General features: G+C 44.1%; 2 protein-coding genes across 2 annotated transcripts; one reads left to right on the forward strand and one right to left on the reverse strand.

The window, feature by feature from the left end:
- Positions 1-2,738: 2,738 nt before the first annotated feature.
- On the forward strand, positions 2,739-7,237 carry mrps22 (mitochondrial ribosomal protein S22; the record flags this gene model as incomplete). The annotated part of the gene is made up of 8 exons (XM_079224801.1): positions 2,739-2,865; positions 3,784-3,941; positions 4,028-4,192; positions 4,298-4,441; positions 5,593-5,676; positions 5,943-6,088; positions 6,254-6,362; positions 6,916-7,237. 8 exons carry the CDS (start codon positions 2,739-2,741, stop codon positions 7,030-7,032), a joined length of 1,050 nt encoding a protein of 349 aa, XP_079080927.1. The 3' UTR covers positions 7,033-7,237.
- A 35-nt stretch (positions 7,238-7,272) lies between these two features.
- Positions 7,273-16,884, reverse strand: LOC306742419 (coatomer subunit beta'-like). Its single transcript, XM_079224799.1, has 21 exons — positions 16,816-16,884; positions 16,543-16,629; positions 15,720-15,846; positions 15,481-15,629; positions 15,045-15,191; positions 14,206-14,305; positions 13,958-14,100; positions 13,063-13,262; positions 12,740-12,850; positions 12,377-12,465; positions 12,171-12,277; positions 11,940-12,083; positions 11,717-11,847; positions 11,415-11,622; positions 11,159-11,269; positions 10,465-10,679; positions 10,289-10,381; positions 9,410-9,590; positions 9,239-9,310; positions 8,292-9,149; positions 7,273-8,193 (listed from the first exon to the last, which is right to left on the reverse strand). The coding sequence occupies exons 1-21, from the start codon at positions 16,867-16,869 to the stop codon at positions 8,104-8,106; spliced, it is 3,417 nt and encodes a 1,138-aa protein (XP_079080925.1). The 5' UTR covers positions 16,870-16,884; the 3' UTR covers positions 7,273-8,103.
- Positions 16,885-19,006: the final 2,122 nt, after the last annotated feature.

Genomic DNA, 19,006 nt, shown 5'->3' on the forward strand with positions numbered 1-19,006 from the left:
TTATTTATTGTTTGTTATTTGATTGAAGAAATTAAAATCCTGACGGGTATGACTTAAACCTTGTAGGACGCGTTACGTAGCAAATGATAGACATCAGTGATACACACACACACACACACACACACACACACACACACACACACACACACACACACACACACACACACTACTGAACATGTACTCCTGTTTAAAAGACGTCTGTTAAAAAAAAAAGCTACATTGCCCAGCTGTTTAAGATAATTATTGTGCTTTTTATAAAAAGTGAAGCATATATTTTAAACCCACTTTATTCACTTTCCCTCAATGGGAAAACGTGTCTTTAGAACACAGAGCTACAGACATTATAGTCAGACTGTACGGTTGGTTGTTGGTTTTGATCTTTTCATTGAACTTGTTGACAACAATGTAATGCATATTGTATTGTTTAATAATTGATAATATTCTATAATTAAATATTAAATATTATCCTTTAACTGCTAACTACCACAATAAAATCACTTTTACTTCCACTCAATATCTTTGGTTGCCATATAGAGTCGATTCAGTCCCTTTTTATCTGATAGCTTGTGTTGAATTCCAGAAGAGCGTATGTATAGTCGTGTTTTATACTCCTGTAAGTGTTTGCATAAGAGGACAATAACACTTATTCTCAAAACTATTTCCCCAGAAGTTCCTCTCAGTAACAGAAGTGGCGGTTTGATTGTAACTCAGTACATGTTATATATTCAATTCAACCAATTCTGGTCATTAAATTAAGGGGGACATTTATTTTTTAACGCTTAAGATGGAAAAAATGAATACATATTTGTACGTTTTTGTGTGTGTAAATGAACCACTGTTTAAATCTTGTCATTAGTCGAGAGGGAGACGTGAAGCCGGCTGCTTTGTTGTAAAAACAGCAACACAATCTGAGCCCAACACTTCCTGTGAGGGTCGCTCTTCCTCATATCTTGACAGCAGCTCCTGCTGACGGACGTCACTTTGGCTCGTGGTGAAAGATCGACTCGTTACTGAAGTTTGAGAACACCAATGACCCCAAAAAGCTGCTCAACGACTCTGCTGATAATGTGTGTGTGTGTGTGTGTTTGCATCATCTCTCTTTCTTCTTGTCTTAAATATTTTAAACACGTTTTTCTTCTTCATATTTAATCGTTTATGAAAGAAAAATACAGTTATGCATATTAATGCATAACTGTATATACTGTACTCATATTAAATAGCAGAGTTCATCTGCAATTGAGATTTATTATAATAATAAAAGGAGAAAACAAACATTTGATGGTAGCACTGCAATTACAACACACCATGAAATATGTTTTGGTTGCACTTAACACACTAATAAATACAGTTTTATTCAAAATACATAAGAGCCGTTTCACTAGATTGTGCATGTGTGTCTGTGAGGGTCTCTCTCCATAAGTGGAGTGTTGAACTTCGTATCGTCCAGACGGGTTTGATACCATATCAGCGGATTGAAGAACACGCTGTAATGACACGTCAGGAATGTGAGAGGAGCTAGACAAAAGAAACCAGACCAGGACATAAACACACAATGTGTATAAACTAAGAACTATCTCTCACTTTAACATGCTCAACTGGTGATCTTCTCTATCACAGCTTGATCTTCTGAGTATATTTGGTAGCACAGCGCCACCTGGTGATCAAAATAGGCCTCCACAAATACTAAGGAACTACAGGAAAATCACCTAAAACAGATGACAGATAACAGCGTATTTGAATAATTAATCTCATTAGTGCTTTTTAAAAGTATTAATATTATAGTTTGTTTGTGTGTTTTATTCATTCCAATACAATACAATATTCTATATAATATACAAAACAGAAAGACTGAAAAAGTATAGGTAGAAGCAAAAATGCTTATGCATTCCTATCCTAAATTATTATTATCAATTAAATCAGATAACTAATTCGAAATAAAGAAAAAATTCAATAATAATCTTCCATGTACATACATTTCATTCACACTTGTAACCCTCAAAAATTGTTTTATAAATAATCCTTTTGAAAACCAAAAATGAGTTGACTATTCTTACATCCATAGCTTTTAATGCAATATATCTCCATTGTTGATTTACACCAGTGGTTCTCAAACTTTTCCTGTCAGGCCCCACTTTGGAGGAAGAAAAATGTTCGGGCCCCAACAAAATTGTAACAAAATGGTCCAACTTTTTGTGACTCCTCCATCCTTTTTCAAATAATAGAATAAAGAAAATTGAAATCCCTTTCAAGTAAACCAGATCGCTCCATCAGACAAAAGCTAATAACACGTGCAATCACTTTGTTAGAACAATGCAAATAAAGTTATATCTGTGCAAAACATAAACTAATATTTGGCAGATAAAATACTTATTGTGGCTGCAAATAACCTGTTTTGCACTGAATATATTTTCAAGTTAATAACAATAACGTTCAACCTGTGCAAAACAAAATGAGTGCAGATGTGAGAGCATCACGTTGTATCAGTATTATTGGCTGCAGTGAGCTGCTTTCCTCTACAAATAAATGCAAAAAATATATAATTGTATATATATAAAACAAAAAAATTAAACGTCTCTACACACACACACCCACACACAAACCAAACACACTACATATCGTCTCTACACACACACACACACCCACACACAAACCAAACACACTACATATCCCAGCAGCGCTTGGCAGTTGAACCGTTGGGGGTCAAAAGGTCACGTGGCCTCTATGAAGTCACAACAAACATGGCGGCGCTCGGCACGGCGCGCTGCTTGTTGCGGACCTGCTCTCGGGTGAAACATGTCCAAAAGAGCAAGCAGCTGTCGGTGAGATGCGGCGTCCGGACGCTGTGCAGCGGGACGCAGGACAGCGGTGTGTTTCAATGCGATTAATGGCGGAATATCATTGTGGTTGCATCGTTTTCTTCACTTTAGCGCTGACCTTGTAGCATGTTCCGTTAGCCTCGGTGCCGTTACTCGGTAACAAACCTGCCAATTTTAAATTGCCGTACATATTTTCCAAGATATATACCGTGTAGAACAACTTTGAATATGTGTAACGCATGATTACAGTCTGTCCGTAAATTCGGCGTTATGTTAGTTAGTGAAATGCTAACGGTTTTGTAATAAAAATGTAATAATAGTGGATGAAGTGCTAGCTGCCGTTAGCGTCGTTAGCGTGCTCATAAGGAAGATGAATGAATGAATATATACTTTATTAATCCCCAAGGGGAAATTTGGTGTCGAATAGCAGCCATTTACACAAAAAATAAGATAAGATATAAAAGATATATACAATAATAATACTAATAAAAATAAAAATAGCTGGATGAAAGAAAAAAAGAACAGAGTATTAATTTGGGAATTCAATTAACTTAAACAGTAGAAGTGCAAAAGTGCAAGTATGTATGTGTATATTAAGTGTGTGAGGTGTAAATAAAAATAACAAACAATTGGAGAGTGCAAACATGCAAATGGTAGAAACTGCGGGTAAAAATTATTATGGAAGAGTTTTAGTCACGAGAGACATTGCTTAGTGTACACATTGCAAACGGGAGCTGTAATAGTTTCCAAAGATCTTCATAAATTAGTTATAAATACAGCTTTTGTCGATATGAAGCCCCCACACACTCGCACTCAAATATGGCAATATTTGTTAAGAGTCTGATCTGTGTCTCTTACTCCAAGTTACAGTAAACTTGTATTAGATATCTTGTAAAGCTAACTCGTCATGGATGCATTCCACGTGTGCATGTACATTGTTAGTTAACGTGTGTAACTGTTTCTCCAGCCCTCTCGGACAAGGCCAGACCGGCGTTCACAGATCCGGCGGTGCAGGACCTCCTCACCGGGATGACGGGCCTGGACCTGCAGAAAGTGTTCCGACCCGTTAAAGAGGAGCTGAAGCCGCCCACGTACAAACTCATGACCGACGAGCAACTGGAGCAGGTGCCCTTTAAAAAAAGAAGAAGTTTAAACCATAAAAGTCCCAGTAACCTGTGTTTCATCTAACCCTCTCCTCTGTCTGTCTGCAGGCCGTCGAGTTGGCCACAGAGCAAGCGAAGAAGTTGCTGCAGATGCCCCCCCTCCTGTCGGAGAGGAAGCCCATCAGCGACGTTCTGTCCGAGGACAAGATCCTGGATGGCATGGACACGGCCAAATACGTCTTCACAGACATCACCTACAACCTCCTGCACAGGGTAGGCAGCACGTTGCACTCCGCTAATGCACTCTGGACTAGGACACTGCTCCAACGTGTCCTTTGCATACACACTCTACATACTTTGTTCCCTCCCTTCCCACAGGAGAGGTTCATTGTTGTGCGGGAACCCAACGGGACCCTTAGGAAGGCGTCGTGGGAGGAGAGAGACCGGCTCGTTCAGGTCTACTTCCCCAAGGACGGACGCAAGCTCACGGCGCCGCTCATCTTCAAGGAGGGGAACCTCAAGGTAGGACTTTGCAAAGTGTATTGATAATTAGGCTTTGGCGACATAAAGACGAGGATTCTCCTCCTGCTGTTGCGGCCCACACGCCCCGCACAGTTAATGGATTTTAATAGTGCTCATCACCTGCACCTGTTTACGTTTGTATGCACATGCATTGTTGTTGTAAATAGCTTTGCATAAAATCTTTGGACTGTTATGTTGGGCACTTATCTTATTCTGAATTCTATTTAGTAATTTGGAACAAATACATTATTTCCTTCATTTTATTTTTGCATTTGAAGCCAGTGTTGGCCCATAAATTAGTCTTCAGGCACCAGACACTCGCATAGGTGTGTTTTTTGTGTTGTTTTTGGCTGAACCTGTAGTCATGCAGATGAATGTGTGAAGCCACTAAATCCTAATACTGTGTCCCAGTGTCCTCATTGTATACAGTATATATTACAGTATATAAATCTGCACCTTTTCACCAACAGGAAATAATAAGCACTGACATGGGAGTCAATCAAACTCCTAATTATATATTGTATAATTGTATACACTGCCAATTAAACAAAGAAAAAAAGCTTGTTTAAAACCTGCTGTTCTTCCAGATCTTTCTGTAGCTTTCTTACGACCACTTTCAATTCATTTTACATGCCTTTTTTTTCCTCTCCACACCACGTATATTTTGACTAGTCACAGGTGTTTCTCATAACATTAATGATGTCTCCATTCTGTTCAAATGTTCCAGTGCGCTGTGACACGCACACATACCCTGAAACTGAAGTAGCCCAAATGTAATTCAGCCATTGTTAACGTTATCAGTAACGCCTGTGCTTTTCCTACTGTGACATGTACAAATCACTGTTGGTTTAGTGTATAATGTGTGTGTGTGTATATATATGTATATATATAAGTGTCATATTATTTTTTTATATTCAGAAAGAGTTGAGTTGAGGCTGCACATGTCAGACACACGCCTGGTTAAGAGACATAGACACCACAGTATTCTGGCTGCTAGTCGTCCGTCTAGCATTTTTCGGTTCCTGTGGAGCTACTGCAGGATTGTGAAACCAGTCATGTGACCCGAGCAGAGCGGCTAATCAGGCCGTCCGAGTGGAGCCGGTGTGGCTGTCCGGAGGCCTTAAATCCTCACATGTTCTCCCTCTTGTTAGACGGTGTTTTCCCAGGACCGCCACGAGGACGTGTTGGACCTGTGTCTGGTCCAATTTGAACCGGACTCCTCGGACTACATCAGGGTAAGATGACATTGTTTTTTTTTTTCTTTCCCCCTCACCTTGTTATTTTGACCTGCGCTGGAATTTGTCGACCGCGCAGAACTCTCTGCACCGTGAAATCTCCACAGTCGGTGCTGTGTTTTCTTTGGGTCACTCGAGACGGGAGTGCGAAATAGAAGTTTTATGATTTTGATGTAAGGGAGCAGTGTGCCGAGCGCCTGCGACGTCCAGTGAATTTAGGATCACGGCCATTTTGACGTGCCTTTTTTTTTTTTTTGGGTTTCCAGGTACACGCGGCCACCTACGAGGACCTGGACAAGCACGGCAAATACGAGCTGCTGCGCTCCACCAGACACTTTGGAGGCATGGCCTGGTACCTGGTCGGCGCTCGCAGGGCGGACGGGCTTATAGTGGACATGCTGAAGAGAGAGCTGTGAGTGTGTGTGTGTGAGAGGTCAATGCGTGTGTGTGGTTAAAACAGGTGTGAGAAGATGTTTTTTTTCGGCTGGAATATCTACCTTTTCTTAGTTGGTGCTAGGTCAAAACTGTACCTGCTGATACCTAACCCCTTAATGTGTGTGTGTGTGTGTGTGTCCAGGCTCCAGGATGCGGCGAGCCTCGTGTCTCTGTTCCACATGGTCCACCCCCACAGCGAGTCGGCCCAGGAAGCCGCCCGCCAGCAGGCCGCCGGCGCCGACCTGCTGAAGGTCAGAACCACTCACATTTTAACTGGAAATATCTGCTGACGCAGCTCCGTTTGACACTTCTATTCACTTTGCTGTCCGTGTACATTATCTATCGCCATCTGATCCCGCAATTGTCCAGGTCATGTAGATCGTGTCCTCCCCCCCCCCTCCAGGTATTGGGAGTACAAATCAGGAGTCAGTGTAGCTCTTTGAGAGGTCAAGCGAAGGCCGTCTCTCCTAAAGTTTCCTACGTGAGAGGGGTTTTGGGTTTGTCTCCAGCGTGGGAACAGCGGGGCCAAGCCCAGGACACATCAGGTCTTATTAGCGCTCACAGCCGCTGGGCCGAGAGGCAGTGGGGGGGGGGTAATGAGAATGACATCCATTTAATGTGGAAGGTTAGCGACAGGAGACACGCTTGAGTCTTTCTGTTATCACGAAGGCCTCTCATTTAGTCATGCTTTATCGTGGAGCATAGCTGTGTCTGCCACTAAAATAATTAATGCTGTGATTGTTCTTTTTTTGTGTGCAAAGCCTCACCTCCAAAGTTATTAGTGTCCCTTCTCTCTTTTTGCAGATCTATGCCCAGAAGGAGTCCCAGAGGTCGGGCTACATCGAGCTGGCTCTGCAGGCGTACGAGCAGCTGGCTGCCAGGAGCTCCGAAGTAGAGAACGTACAAATGAATCAGCAATGAGGAACGCTCCACATAACCAGAGGAATGGACTGGAAATGGCCTCTAGTGTGTACAAATACGACGGCGTTCTGCTCGACGGAAAATAAATCGAATCGGCTTTTAAAGTTCTTGCAAGATGCTTAAAGTTAGTCATATATCACTCTTATTGTCTGTGTGTATTTAATAGACCTCTGAATCAAATGATGTACATACCAAAATAAAGATCTTTGTACTTGTAATGTGAGTAAAATAACTTCCTGGATATGATAGACTTTATTGAATTTTAATTCCCCTCCCTGCTACACAGTACATCCATCCTTTAAGAAAAAAACGCTCTTCAACACACATGTAAGGCACTTAAAACAAACAGTTGTGTTTTTTTTACATGAGTTCTTCTGACAAACTAAAAGCAGCGGTCTGTGTTCATACAAGCTTCGAGAAGTTAACATGCACCAAAAATATTCCAACACAGGTATTTAAGACATTGCATGTAACCCATTTGGAGGATTTGTCCGAATCACGGGGCTTGTGCAACATTTGTTTGATTGCATACTATTTATTTAAAAAAACAAATCCTGATACAGGCAGCCTTGTATCAGCAGGAATGTCAGAGAAAACTAAATCAATTCCTCAAAGGCTTCAATAACACCCTGATCAACAGCGGCGTCACACTGAGGTACGAGGAAGAACTACTGGTAGTCATATGGCACCGATGAGAAACATCCCACCCTAAAATATGGAGTTTATATTTTCAGCTGTCTGTTTTATTTCAATAGCAAAAAAGGTCCCCAACAACAGGCTGAGCAGGATATCTTAACTGCATGTTCACCCCAACACACCTTATTCCCGTTTAAGTTCAAATACAGCCTGGACACGTGTCCCAATGGTTAATTCAGGCCGTGGCTTCATTTCTGCCTTCTTGTCGGTGGATTTCTGAACAATTTAGTCCTACAACCAAGAAAGCACACGCTTGTTATTCAAGCTGAAAGGCGTTTTAGTCTTCTGACTGCTTATCGTGGTCTGAGGAAGAAACCCTTTGAGTTCTTTGGTCACTGAAAAAAAAAATAAAAACACGGAGCAGGAACGTGCGGCCTATTCACTCAAGAAATCGTCATCCAGGTTGACGTCTGTGGTGTCGATGTCTTCCAGGTCAAAATTGTCCAGATCCAGATCATCCAGGATCTTGAAAACAAAAAGTTCATAGCTCAAATACAATTATATATATTTGCTTCCAAAGTTGTGCCAACATATCATAGGATTTTAAAAAAACCGACATTCACCTCATCGGTGATCTCTCCCTCGAGGTCCTCTGCAGGTTTCTCCGCTACGTCCCCCTCTTTGGGGGATGAACCCTCGGGCTCCGGTTGGTCCTCCGGCTCCACCGGGAGTGCTGTGGTGCGTTCCTGAGCCGGGACCGGCTTCATCGGCGGCATCGTGTCCTGGAGCGGTGGGTCTAGCGGCGGATCGAGGGCCAGATCTGGGAGCGCCCGGCTCTGAACCGGCAGCTCCAGCAGCGGCCCGTCCGTGCTGTCAAAGGAGATGAGCTGCTCCACCGCTACGGGGGACGCCGCCGCCTCCGAAACCAGTTCCTCCGCGACACCGGCCGCCTCTGCTGGTGCGTCTGAGGAGCTTGTGACCGCCTCCCATTCTGTGTCGACTAATAGGACGTCCTCTGTTGCCAGGGTGGTTTTCGTCGTCGTCGTCGTCTCGATGAGGTATGTTTCGGATTCGCAGGCAGCCGGGTCGGTCGCTGGAGAAGTGTCACGAACATCCGTCTCAACGGGCGATCGGACGTCTTCCACGGGACTGGGTCGTACCATCTCCGGCTCGGCGGGGGGGATCTCGGCGGTGGACTCCACAACGTCGTCCTCGACAGAGATCAAAGCCTCCTCAGACTCGGCGATGGCGACCTCCGCCTCCGAAGACGCAGACTCCGCTCGCTCTGGTTCAACGTGCTCCTCTGTGACTGTGACATGCAGAGGGATGGACTCTTCTTCCTCTTCTTCTTCTTCCTCCTCTTCCTCCTTCGCTGGAACGTGATCAACCATCTCCTGTTTTAGGAGAATGGGTTCCGCCGCTGCTGCCGTCTCTACAGGCGCCACCTCCGTGACGGTTTCATGTAAGCTGTTCACCACTTCCTGCAGAACAAGCAGACATACAAATGATCTCTTAAAGATCAGTTAAAGGATCATCTTGGCATGATGGAGGAGCAGGATCAGGTCCTCACCTCTGGTCCGGCGAGCTCTCCTTTGGCCTCAAAACCTGCACACTCCTCCAGAACATTACGGTCCTCGTTTGGCTAAAGAATAGAGAGAGACGGGTAAATAAATACAAAAACACGATGCCCAAAAGTATGAACAGGTATTATTAACGCACGGCTCCTCTGACGGCCACTGACCGTGATGAGCGGGTATTCTGCAGCAGGCCGGACCCCGACGTGAGTCTCCTTCAGGAACCCCTCAGCCAGCAGCGCCTGCTGGAGGCCCGGGAACAGGTTGCTGTACTGGGACGGGTCGGCCAGGGCGCCTGCCGCCTTTTGGTTGACCTTGGACAGACTCTCCTTCCACAGCTTCACCACCCTGGAGGAAGGGACGCGTACGCAGATCAACAATGACGTATTTAAAAACATACACAGATATAGATGTGATGAGTATTTGCATTCACAGATTTAGAGTTGGATTTGGGAGTGAAATTATTGTCCTCAGGGGTTGTTTATTTTTAGATGCATTTTAAAATACAGGCAAAAAAAAAAGAGTATTTGCAAAGATTCTGGAGGCATACACATTTTGACTAATGGATTTTCATGACTTTTAACCAAATTCCATGAGCAAACATTTAGTGAAATCTGGGTGTAAACAGTAAAAAGTGAGTAAATGTAGTATTTAAACTAACAATGACAATACAAAGCATACCGTAAACCTTAAAAGACACAAATGAATGAGACTTGTTTGATTAAAAGAATAAACATGTATATAGATGCCTGTATGGATGCCTGCTTATATTTTGAGCGTCTTTCTTTTAAAAGCATATTAATTATTTCAAACTCAGCGTAAATGAACGTCATGAACACATGAATATAACACATTTACATGACTTTTACAAAACTTTGGGGATTTCCTTTTTTTCAAGGACTTTTCCAGGCCTGGAATTAACCATTAAAAAAAAAAAAATCCATGACCTTTCCAGGTTTTCCACGAGCGTAAGAACCCTGTGCAGGTCTCGTTTGACTAGAAGGTGAATGCACGCAGACGCATTCTGAAGATGGAAACCACTTTACCGTGACACCCGGCTGGGCAGATACGTTCTCGCCAGAAAAGCGGCCTCTGGCAACCGATTCGTTTCGATGAGAAGATCCAGACATTTGTCCATTCTGGGAAAATACACAAATGAATAACAAAATAAAAACAAGTTGAAATCCTCCTTCCTCCCCCACACTCCTCTTCTCCCGCTCACCTCCCCTGCAGGAAGTAGGTGAGAAAGGCCACGTTGGTCTTCCCGTCCCGCTCCGCCCCCGCCGCCAGCTTGCCCACCATGTCGGCGTTGCCCGAGGCGGTGGCCAGCAGCAGTAATCCCCCGTAATCCTGAGCCTGGTGCAGGCACTCCTGAGCCAAGCCGAACTGGCACTTTGCAGTGGCGAGCTCGGCCAGCTGCTTCCACTTGTGCTCCGACTGCAGCCGGAGGAGACGGGGGAAGAGGATTAGCGCAGGAGGAGGAGGAGCGTGAACCTCGACGACAACACACTCAGTCCGTTAGACGTCTTGAGCAAAAACAATTACAGATTCTTCAAACATTATCCTGCACATTGCACCGCTGCTATTGCGCATGGAATGGCCGGGACACGCCAAACAGAACCAGAACCAGAAGTCATGTGACCCATTCCAGCTGTGTTTACTCTGCTATGACACGGCAACTCTGAAAAATACTTTGGTTTCTGACTACTACTTAAATTTACCTTGAACCCAAAGCCGGCAATACGCATACTACATACTGCTGTTGCACACTATTCTCCCACAATGCAATGCAAAAATTAAAAGGAATAGAGCTTGTGGGCCACAAAACACGTGACACATCACTTCCTGTTTGTATAAAAATGGTGAGGGATATTTGTGTATGTCCTATGACAACCAGGGTGCACGTGTGCTCTGACCTCTGCCTCCGAGGCCAGTTGGTGCGCCAGCTCGAGCTCTCCCAGCTGCAGCGCCAGCTCAAACCTGTGCTCCGGGTCGGTGGACACGGCCAGGGCCTGCTGCCTGAAGCCCTGCGCGGCACGAGGAAACACAGGCCGCAGTTTTAATATATTCCGATGCGTGCATCCGGCTCCAGCAGCGGAAGAAGATGAGGTTCGTGAACGGTCAAACTCTCATACACGTATGAGCTGCACAAACGCTGGTGGACGAACGCACCTGTTTCTCCAAAAAGTTGGCCACCCTGGTCCTCTGCTCCTTGGGGATCGTGGGCAGGACCTTGTCGGCCGTGCCGAAGTCCCTCCTCATGACGGCCGTCTGGTACTCCAGCACCGACAGCAGCAGCGAGTAGCTGATGACGTTCAGCTCCTTGTCTCCGAGGTAGAGGCGGTCGTCCTTGGGGATGTAGCCCAGCAGATACATGGTCCTGCACACGAGGGGAGACCCCGTTTTTAAAAAAAAAGGCACTTTAAGGAATTTACTGTACGGCAGGTTTTTCCACGTCTTTGTAAATGTTGTACCTGTCCAGGTGAGCGATGGTGATGATCTCTCCTCCAACATAGTAGTTGAGCCGGTTCACAGAGCTGGTGTAGATGAAGCAGTCTCCCACCCAAACCCCGGTCTTCACCACCCCTGGGACCTCCCCCAGCACCTGGTCGGCACACATAATCATAATCATCGGTTGTGTACATTTCCATCTTGCATTTCAAGAGATTACACTCCCAAATAGGCTCTTTCTCTGACCTCGAAGGCGCCCTCTATCCCGTCCTCCGTGATCTCTTCCTTGGACTCCTGGGCCGCCGCCACTCTCTCCGGCAGGTAGCGCAGCACAAAGAAGGACTCGTCCGTGCCGATGCACACCAGCTCCCCAGAGTCCGACCAGAAGATCTAAAAAAAAAGACAGGAGGACAAGTAGATATTAGAATAAGAGCAACAGCCGGGCGGGGCTGCACAGCAGGAAGCAGGACGACGCACATGTTTGGGCTGGATCTCGACGCGGCGGATCAGATCAGCGTTCTCCCAGTCGTAGAAGGCCAGGCCGCTGTTTGACCTCACGCCCAGCAAGAAGCCACCGAAGACACCTGTGGGACAGCAAGCATTAGACATATACACACATATACACACACATACACACACTGTATCCACACAAACACACTTCATAAATATGGCTTAAAGCTCACCTTCAGCACCGAACTCCGGTTTAAAAGTCTTCTTATCTTTGAAGTTCTTGAATATTTTGATCATACTGCTGCCCTCCCTTGTGGCATACCTATGAAAACAATGTGCTCACTTTATTATGAGGAGAAGTTAATTACTCTTATTGCATATATTTTACAGCTCTAAATAGCCAAGCTCAATATTAAGCTACTCGTTAGCTTAGCTTAGCATAATGTAAAGGCTGGAAGGAAGGGTAAACAGCTCGACTGGCTCTGCCCCAAATGTAAAACAAATTATAATAATAATAATAATAATAATCTTTACACTAAGCTGCGTGTCAATCTTCTCATTTCCCAAAATGCCGAGCACTTCCTTTCGGGACTTACTGAGAGGAGTCGTGAGCCCAGACGAACTCCTGAGCCGAGCCGAAGCTCTTGTTCCTCAGGGCCATGGCGGTGTAGATGATGTACTCCCCGTCTCCGCACACCACCACGAACCTGCAGAGGAAACACACACATCTGGATTTAACTTTCTATTTTCAACTCAGGATGATACACAACCTGGATCATTTTTCAAAACCGTCCCTCTTTAAAAAGATCAAACCAGGACTGACATTACAAAAACTGTAACACAATCCAACGATCTCCATTGGGGGATGAAATGTTGAATACAAAATGGCCACAATACAACCAAAAAGCAGAGGTCTGACCTCCCGTTGGGGCTGTGCTGGATGGTCTGGGGGAAGATCTCACAGCTGCCCATGTCTTTGACGCCCAGCGGCAGCCGCTCCCCGTCCCGGACCTCGGTCTCCCCCATGGCCTTCAGGTTGGCCTGCTGCACCTCGGAGTGGCGCGCCCACATCACCTTCCCGCTGGAGTCCATGGACATGGCCGGCTCCTCCCGACCCAGCTGAGGGAGAGGAAGCACACACTTTAATATCACGGGTCAGGAAATATTCAATCTGCTGTATAATACACTCTGAAGGTGGAGCGTACGAGAGCCTGCAGCTGCTACGGAGGATGGAGGGGTCGTGTCCTCTATTTCCTCTGGGGGGGTTTTAATAACCAAAATGTGTTGTTTATGATTAAAAACTGAACGTCAGCGTTCAGTTTTTCTGCTTAGAAGAGATTATTGGCATTACTTTCCTAAGGTGTGGTTCCTCGAGGCCCCCATTGATCCTTCAGAGGCCGAAAAGCGGCTGAAGAATGAAATTGGGGGGAAAAAGGTGCCGACCAAACAATGATAAGCAAAACCATGACCCTCGACCTTTGTATCCGTTAGAATTGGCCACTTGATCCACGTGAGGAATTAGGGAAAACCGTGTCGCAATGATTTCATTTTTTCTTCTTTCAGACTAGTGGAAAGAAAACATCCAAAATACACATTTAGGTGCTTCTTTTGTACTTATTTGTCTATTTGCGTCTATAGAATTAGCATTAGATGAGGCCTCATTTGCATATTTAAACATAAAATTAAAGAAAACGTGTAAAAGAAACAACTATTGTCTTCCCGGGGAGGTTCCGTAATATCTATTATTTCAATGTTTTATCCTTTTCCTCTCAAAAATGTGAGAACCGTGGAGATTTCTTTCTGGGAGGGAATACCTTGATGATGATGCTGCCTTCGTCGTAGCCCAGAGCCACGCTGTTGGAGCCGGACTGGCCGCAGATGCACCACACCCTCTCCATGCCGTAGTTCAGCGTGTTCTCCAGCCGGTAGGTGTTGGAGTGCCACACTCGGACGGTGCCTGGGGGGAAAACAACAAAACGGGTCGAATACGAAGCGGGATGCTGTGGTGCGTTCGGGGGCGATAGGTCAGCTGCGTTTTGGGAGCTTCAGAAATGTCGCCTACCGTCCTCGGAGCCCGTGAGGATGATCGGCAGCTCCGGATGGAAACAGACGCAGGTCACGTTCTGGGCGTGACCCTCCAGGGTCTGAACACAGGTTTTGTTCTGGAAGACACAGAGAACATGAGACATGATCTTTTTTTGATATAATAATATATACACATATTAAATGCATCACTTGACAATTTTTATTTTAAAGAAACGCTGAATGTTTTGTTGCAGAAATGCATTCTCTTCAGATATAATCACATCTACTTGTGCAGCTGCACTTACATATATATGGGAAGATAATAAACAGCTCAGTTATGGAATAATTTGACTGAATATGGAAGCGAGCTGGCGAACAGAAAGATGTTCGTCTTAACTGAACCGTTTGTATATCGGAAGAAGAAAAGTGTGTTCATCCAATATGCTGTCAGAATGACAGAAAACTACTTTTCTAATTTTCTTTTCCGTCGTCCTACAAAGAAACTGTGCAATACTTTCTTCTTTATTGACACAAATTGAAGAATGCACAAAGACTGAGTTGGTTACTTCACATTTAAATGAGATGAGAAGAAAAGCCATTCATCAGAATAAACTTAAACCTCGACGCAGTTCATTTGGAGTTTCTCCACATAAATAAATATCTCATTTGAAAGCATATAGAAGTAATCTAGTAACTGATGTTCCTGTTTTCTTTTTTTAATCCATTACAGGAAGACGAATGTTGTGTAAAAGCAGAATGACGGAAATAAAAACAAACTACTACTACAGGAATAATGAAATAACTGTCATTAGTAAACTGCTGCACAATACAGAGCCAACGAGGGTTCGGGTTAGCAGGGGTTAGAGTCAGGGTTACCTGGTAATCCCAGATCTTGACCAGGCGGTCGTCCGCTCCCGATATGAGGTAGGGCTTGTCCCCTCCTGCGTAGTAGTCGATGCAGTTCACCCCCTTTTCGTGGCCCTCCAGAGTGAAGTTGGGGGTCTTTGAGCCGAGCTGCCACACCTGCAGCGGGCGGAGAAGCGACAGATTAAGGAAACCTCGTGGAGCATTATTTAGCTAAATAGTGGTCGGCAAACGAGGGCTCCATCCGGAGGATTTAAAAGACCACATTTCCCATGAACCCCGTGAGAAAAGGTCCCTGCCTCTCCCTCCTTCTCCGCCACTTTTACCTCGACTTAAACTGGAAGAGCAGCAGCCACCTTTCTTCGGTTTGTGCCCTCAAGCGATCTGCGTTTGTGTGCTCCTCCAAGCATTTGCATATGTGTGTGTGTGTGTGCGTGTGTGTGTGTACCTTAATGGTTCGGTCCAGAGAAGCACTGGCAAACTGGTTGTTGTCTTTGGGGTTGATGACAATCTGCATGACGTAGTGAGTGTGTCCCTCAAACACTTGACTGCACGACCACTTTCTCTCCCAGTCCCACAGCTTGATCAACATGTCATCTGAAAACACACACACACACACACACGTGTTAAAAAACACACTTTTTAGAAGTCTTTTTAGGACATCGTGTGTACGTGGTTCCTCCGTACCGCTGCTGGTGAGGATGTAGGGCTGCGTCGGGTGGACCACGATGCAGCGGATGTAGTCGGCGTGAGCCTCGAACATGTGAACGCGCTCTAGCGTGTTGTAGTTGAACACGCGGATCTGCATGTCGTCCTGCGGGGACAGACGGAGAGACGGTCACCCAGAATAACACACTGACGGGGTTCTGACCTCGGACACACGCAGAGTTTCATTAACAATCTGAAACCAACAGTGACACGTCAGTTTAAAAAAAAAAAGGAGCCAGAGGGGAAGTTTCTTGTCTTGGATTTGATTGGTCGGCCCAGTATTTGATATTTGGCGAGTATTGTGTGTGTGTTCTCTATTGCAGTGTTTTTCAACCTTTTTGGAGCCGCGGCATATTTTCCACGATAAAAAAACCCCCAAAAAGTTACAAAACATCCCATTGTAGCGTAATACAGCACACATGGTAGGTCATTATTGCGCTACCTACTGGCATGGAAGAGTATTTCATTACTAGACCAGCCAGTAATTTCCATTACTAGACCAGCCACAGCAGGCTCAGACGCTCAACAATGGCAAATTATTTGCGGCAACTAAATAATATTTTTTTTGGGGACCGATTAAGTGAAATTGGACATATATACCATGGCACACTGGTTGAAAATCACTGCTCTATTGACCCAAATTAGGCTCACTTTGACCCGGTGATTTTAAGAATGCAAGGATAAAGAAATGAAAATATTTTTTTAATTTAATGTGTTTCTTTAAAACAATTTCCCCATGTAAAGATTTAAAAGAGATCGATAATAAATGCTCAATAAGCTCCATCTGAGTCACAACACTTACTGCTCCAGCGACGACCCAGTGCTTCCTGGCCACAAACTTGGCCACTCTGACGGGCAGGTCACACAGCTCGAAGGTTTTCACCATCATCTACACACACACACACACACACACACACACACACACACACACACACACACACAGGAAGAAGACCACATTAACGAGATGCTACGGATGAAACGTGATGCGATCGTGTGTCTGCGTGCGAGAGAAGGAACGACTCTATTAGACGAGAGATCAGAAGGAAGGATGCAGTGATAAGCGGCCAGTAGCGACCTGCGTCTCGTGGTTCCAGACCACCACGGTGCCGCTGTAGAGGCTGGCCACCATCCAGGGCTCGGTGGGGTGCAGGTCGGCACTCTTCACCCGGTCGGACCGGGCGGTCAGCTTCCGCTTGATGTCCAGGCGCAGAGGCTGGAATGTAAAGCAAAGAATAGGCAAAAGAAGAATATTGAATTATCTGCTTCAGTCTAAAGTGGTAATGTGTCAGCTCATCTCAATAATGGTGGATGTTCTTTGCCAGAAGAACAATAGTTCATTGCAAATATACTATAAAAAGTATACAAAAGTCACGCTTTCACCTATTTAAAGAATTCAACTTTTAACACACTTTAAAATAGATGTACTGTAGTATACTTTCAAGAAATATATTATAAGAAAAATACACTTTAAGTAAAAGTGCAATTATTTAAATGTGCTTCTTTGAACTTGGTTTTCAAACATATGTTTTGTATATTCCAAAATGAACGCTCTATTATTTTCTATAAAAAAACACTTGAAAAAGCAGGTATTTTGGCATGTTTTGCATTTAATTCAGTGACGTCATGTTGTAAGGTGGCCACATTTGAACTATATTGTTACATTGTGTCTTGTTTCAGGTTCGGAGACAGTGAAAAGGAGGGGGTGTGCCTGTTGACGCTTCTCATTCCACATTGCACACGCATGCCTGCTTCAGAAACCCTTTCAAGTCCAATCATGTCAAAGCCAAATTAACAACCTTTTCAATCATGTACTTTTAATGAGGCACGTTCAAAACATGACCATGAACAAATCTAAAAATATTGTCATACGACGTGTAAATAAAGTTTTTCTTGAGAATAAAAACATTTAAACTTGGATTATCTCATCATATTCGCAGTGTTTTGGGGTTTCTCTGGTTGTTGTTGCATGGAGGCTACTTCTCAAACCGTGTGTTTTGAATGGAGTTTCCAATTCTCTCATAAGGAGGTTCATGGGTCGTCATTGAACGCAACACGCCTGCGCGTAAAGAGCTCCCGAACCAGCGAACACACACAATAACAGACTAACAAGGTACAGTAAGGTTGTTGGTTCTCTTTCTGCCTACCATGTTTCCACGTCAGCGAGTCTCCGCGGTGCTGTCGGGTAAAATGACCGGCTTCCCTGTAGCCCTCGTCGGGCTTCCACCGTGGAAGTCTGGAGAGGAAGTTTTGTGACTTTTTTTGTGAATGGGGATAAGAACAGAGCGACTTCCGGTATCCTTTTTCACAATGAATGTCGAAACCACACGGAGAAACTATATCGAAGGATTTCGAAGAATCTAATTGAATATTTGGTTTGCAGTTTACACCATTAAAACAATAACATTTACTATAATAATTAGCTGGGGATTAATTGTAATAATGATCATCTGAACCATCCTTATGCAACCAAGAAATGTGGCTCCACTAGATAGATAACATAAAATAAAACAAGATAATCCTTTATTAGTCCCGCAGTGGGGAAATTGCAGGATTACAGCAGCAGTGCACACAAGAGACACATAGTAAATACAAAATCAAGTAATATAAATAAACAGTAAAGCATTAATACAAACAGTAAAGAAGAAGAATACAGTAGCAATATTAATTAAATATACAGACGGAATAAAAAAGTATATAAAAGTACTTAAATGTATTTATATTGCACCATATGAGTGTAATTAAAGTGGACAAAGTCATTAAAGTGTTAGTGATCTACTGTGATAGATAGATAGATAACTACTGTATTCATCCCCAGATTAGCTCGTTATGTACACAGTTCAAAGAAGAGCAACGCGAGCCTGTAGTTTAGTAGTTAATACAAACATTAAGGTCAAACTGGTCATTCAAAGGGTTAGTCTACTAATACTGGGTGCATTGACTAATGCATTGATTAATAAGTTAATATGTAGGCGTGGCTATATAAATAGACAACATACAGGAGGTACTTGGATTTACATTTGAACATTGCATATATCGTATGTATTGTAATAAATGGGCGGAAGTAAATAATTACATTGACTTTTTTTTTTTGGTCTACATTGACTTTTTTGAGTATTTAAAAAAAAGGGTAATTTCTAAACAATACAAATCCTGATACACTGTGTGAGAATGGAACAGATCCGCGGCTGCAGCAGAGAAGAAGCTGCAGGTGTGTCTGTGCATGTCTAAGTAGCGCTCTCCCTTACTTTTATGGACTTTATTTTGAA

Source organism: Taurulus bubalis (genome assembly GCF_910589615.1).
Source record: "Taurulus bubalis genome assembly, chromosome: 10".
NCBI lineage: Eukaryota > Metazoa > Chordata > Actinopteri > Perciformes > Cottidae > Taurulus > Taurulus bubalis.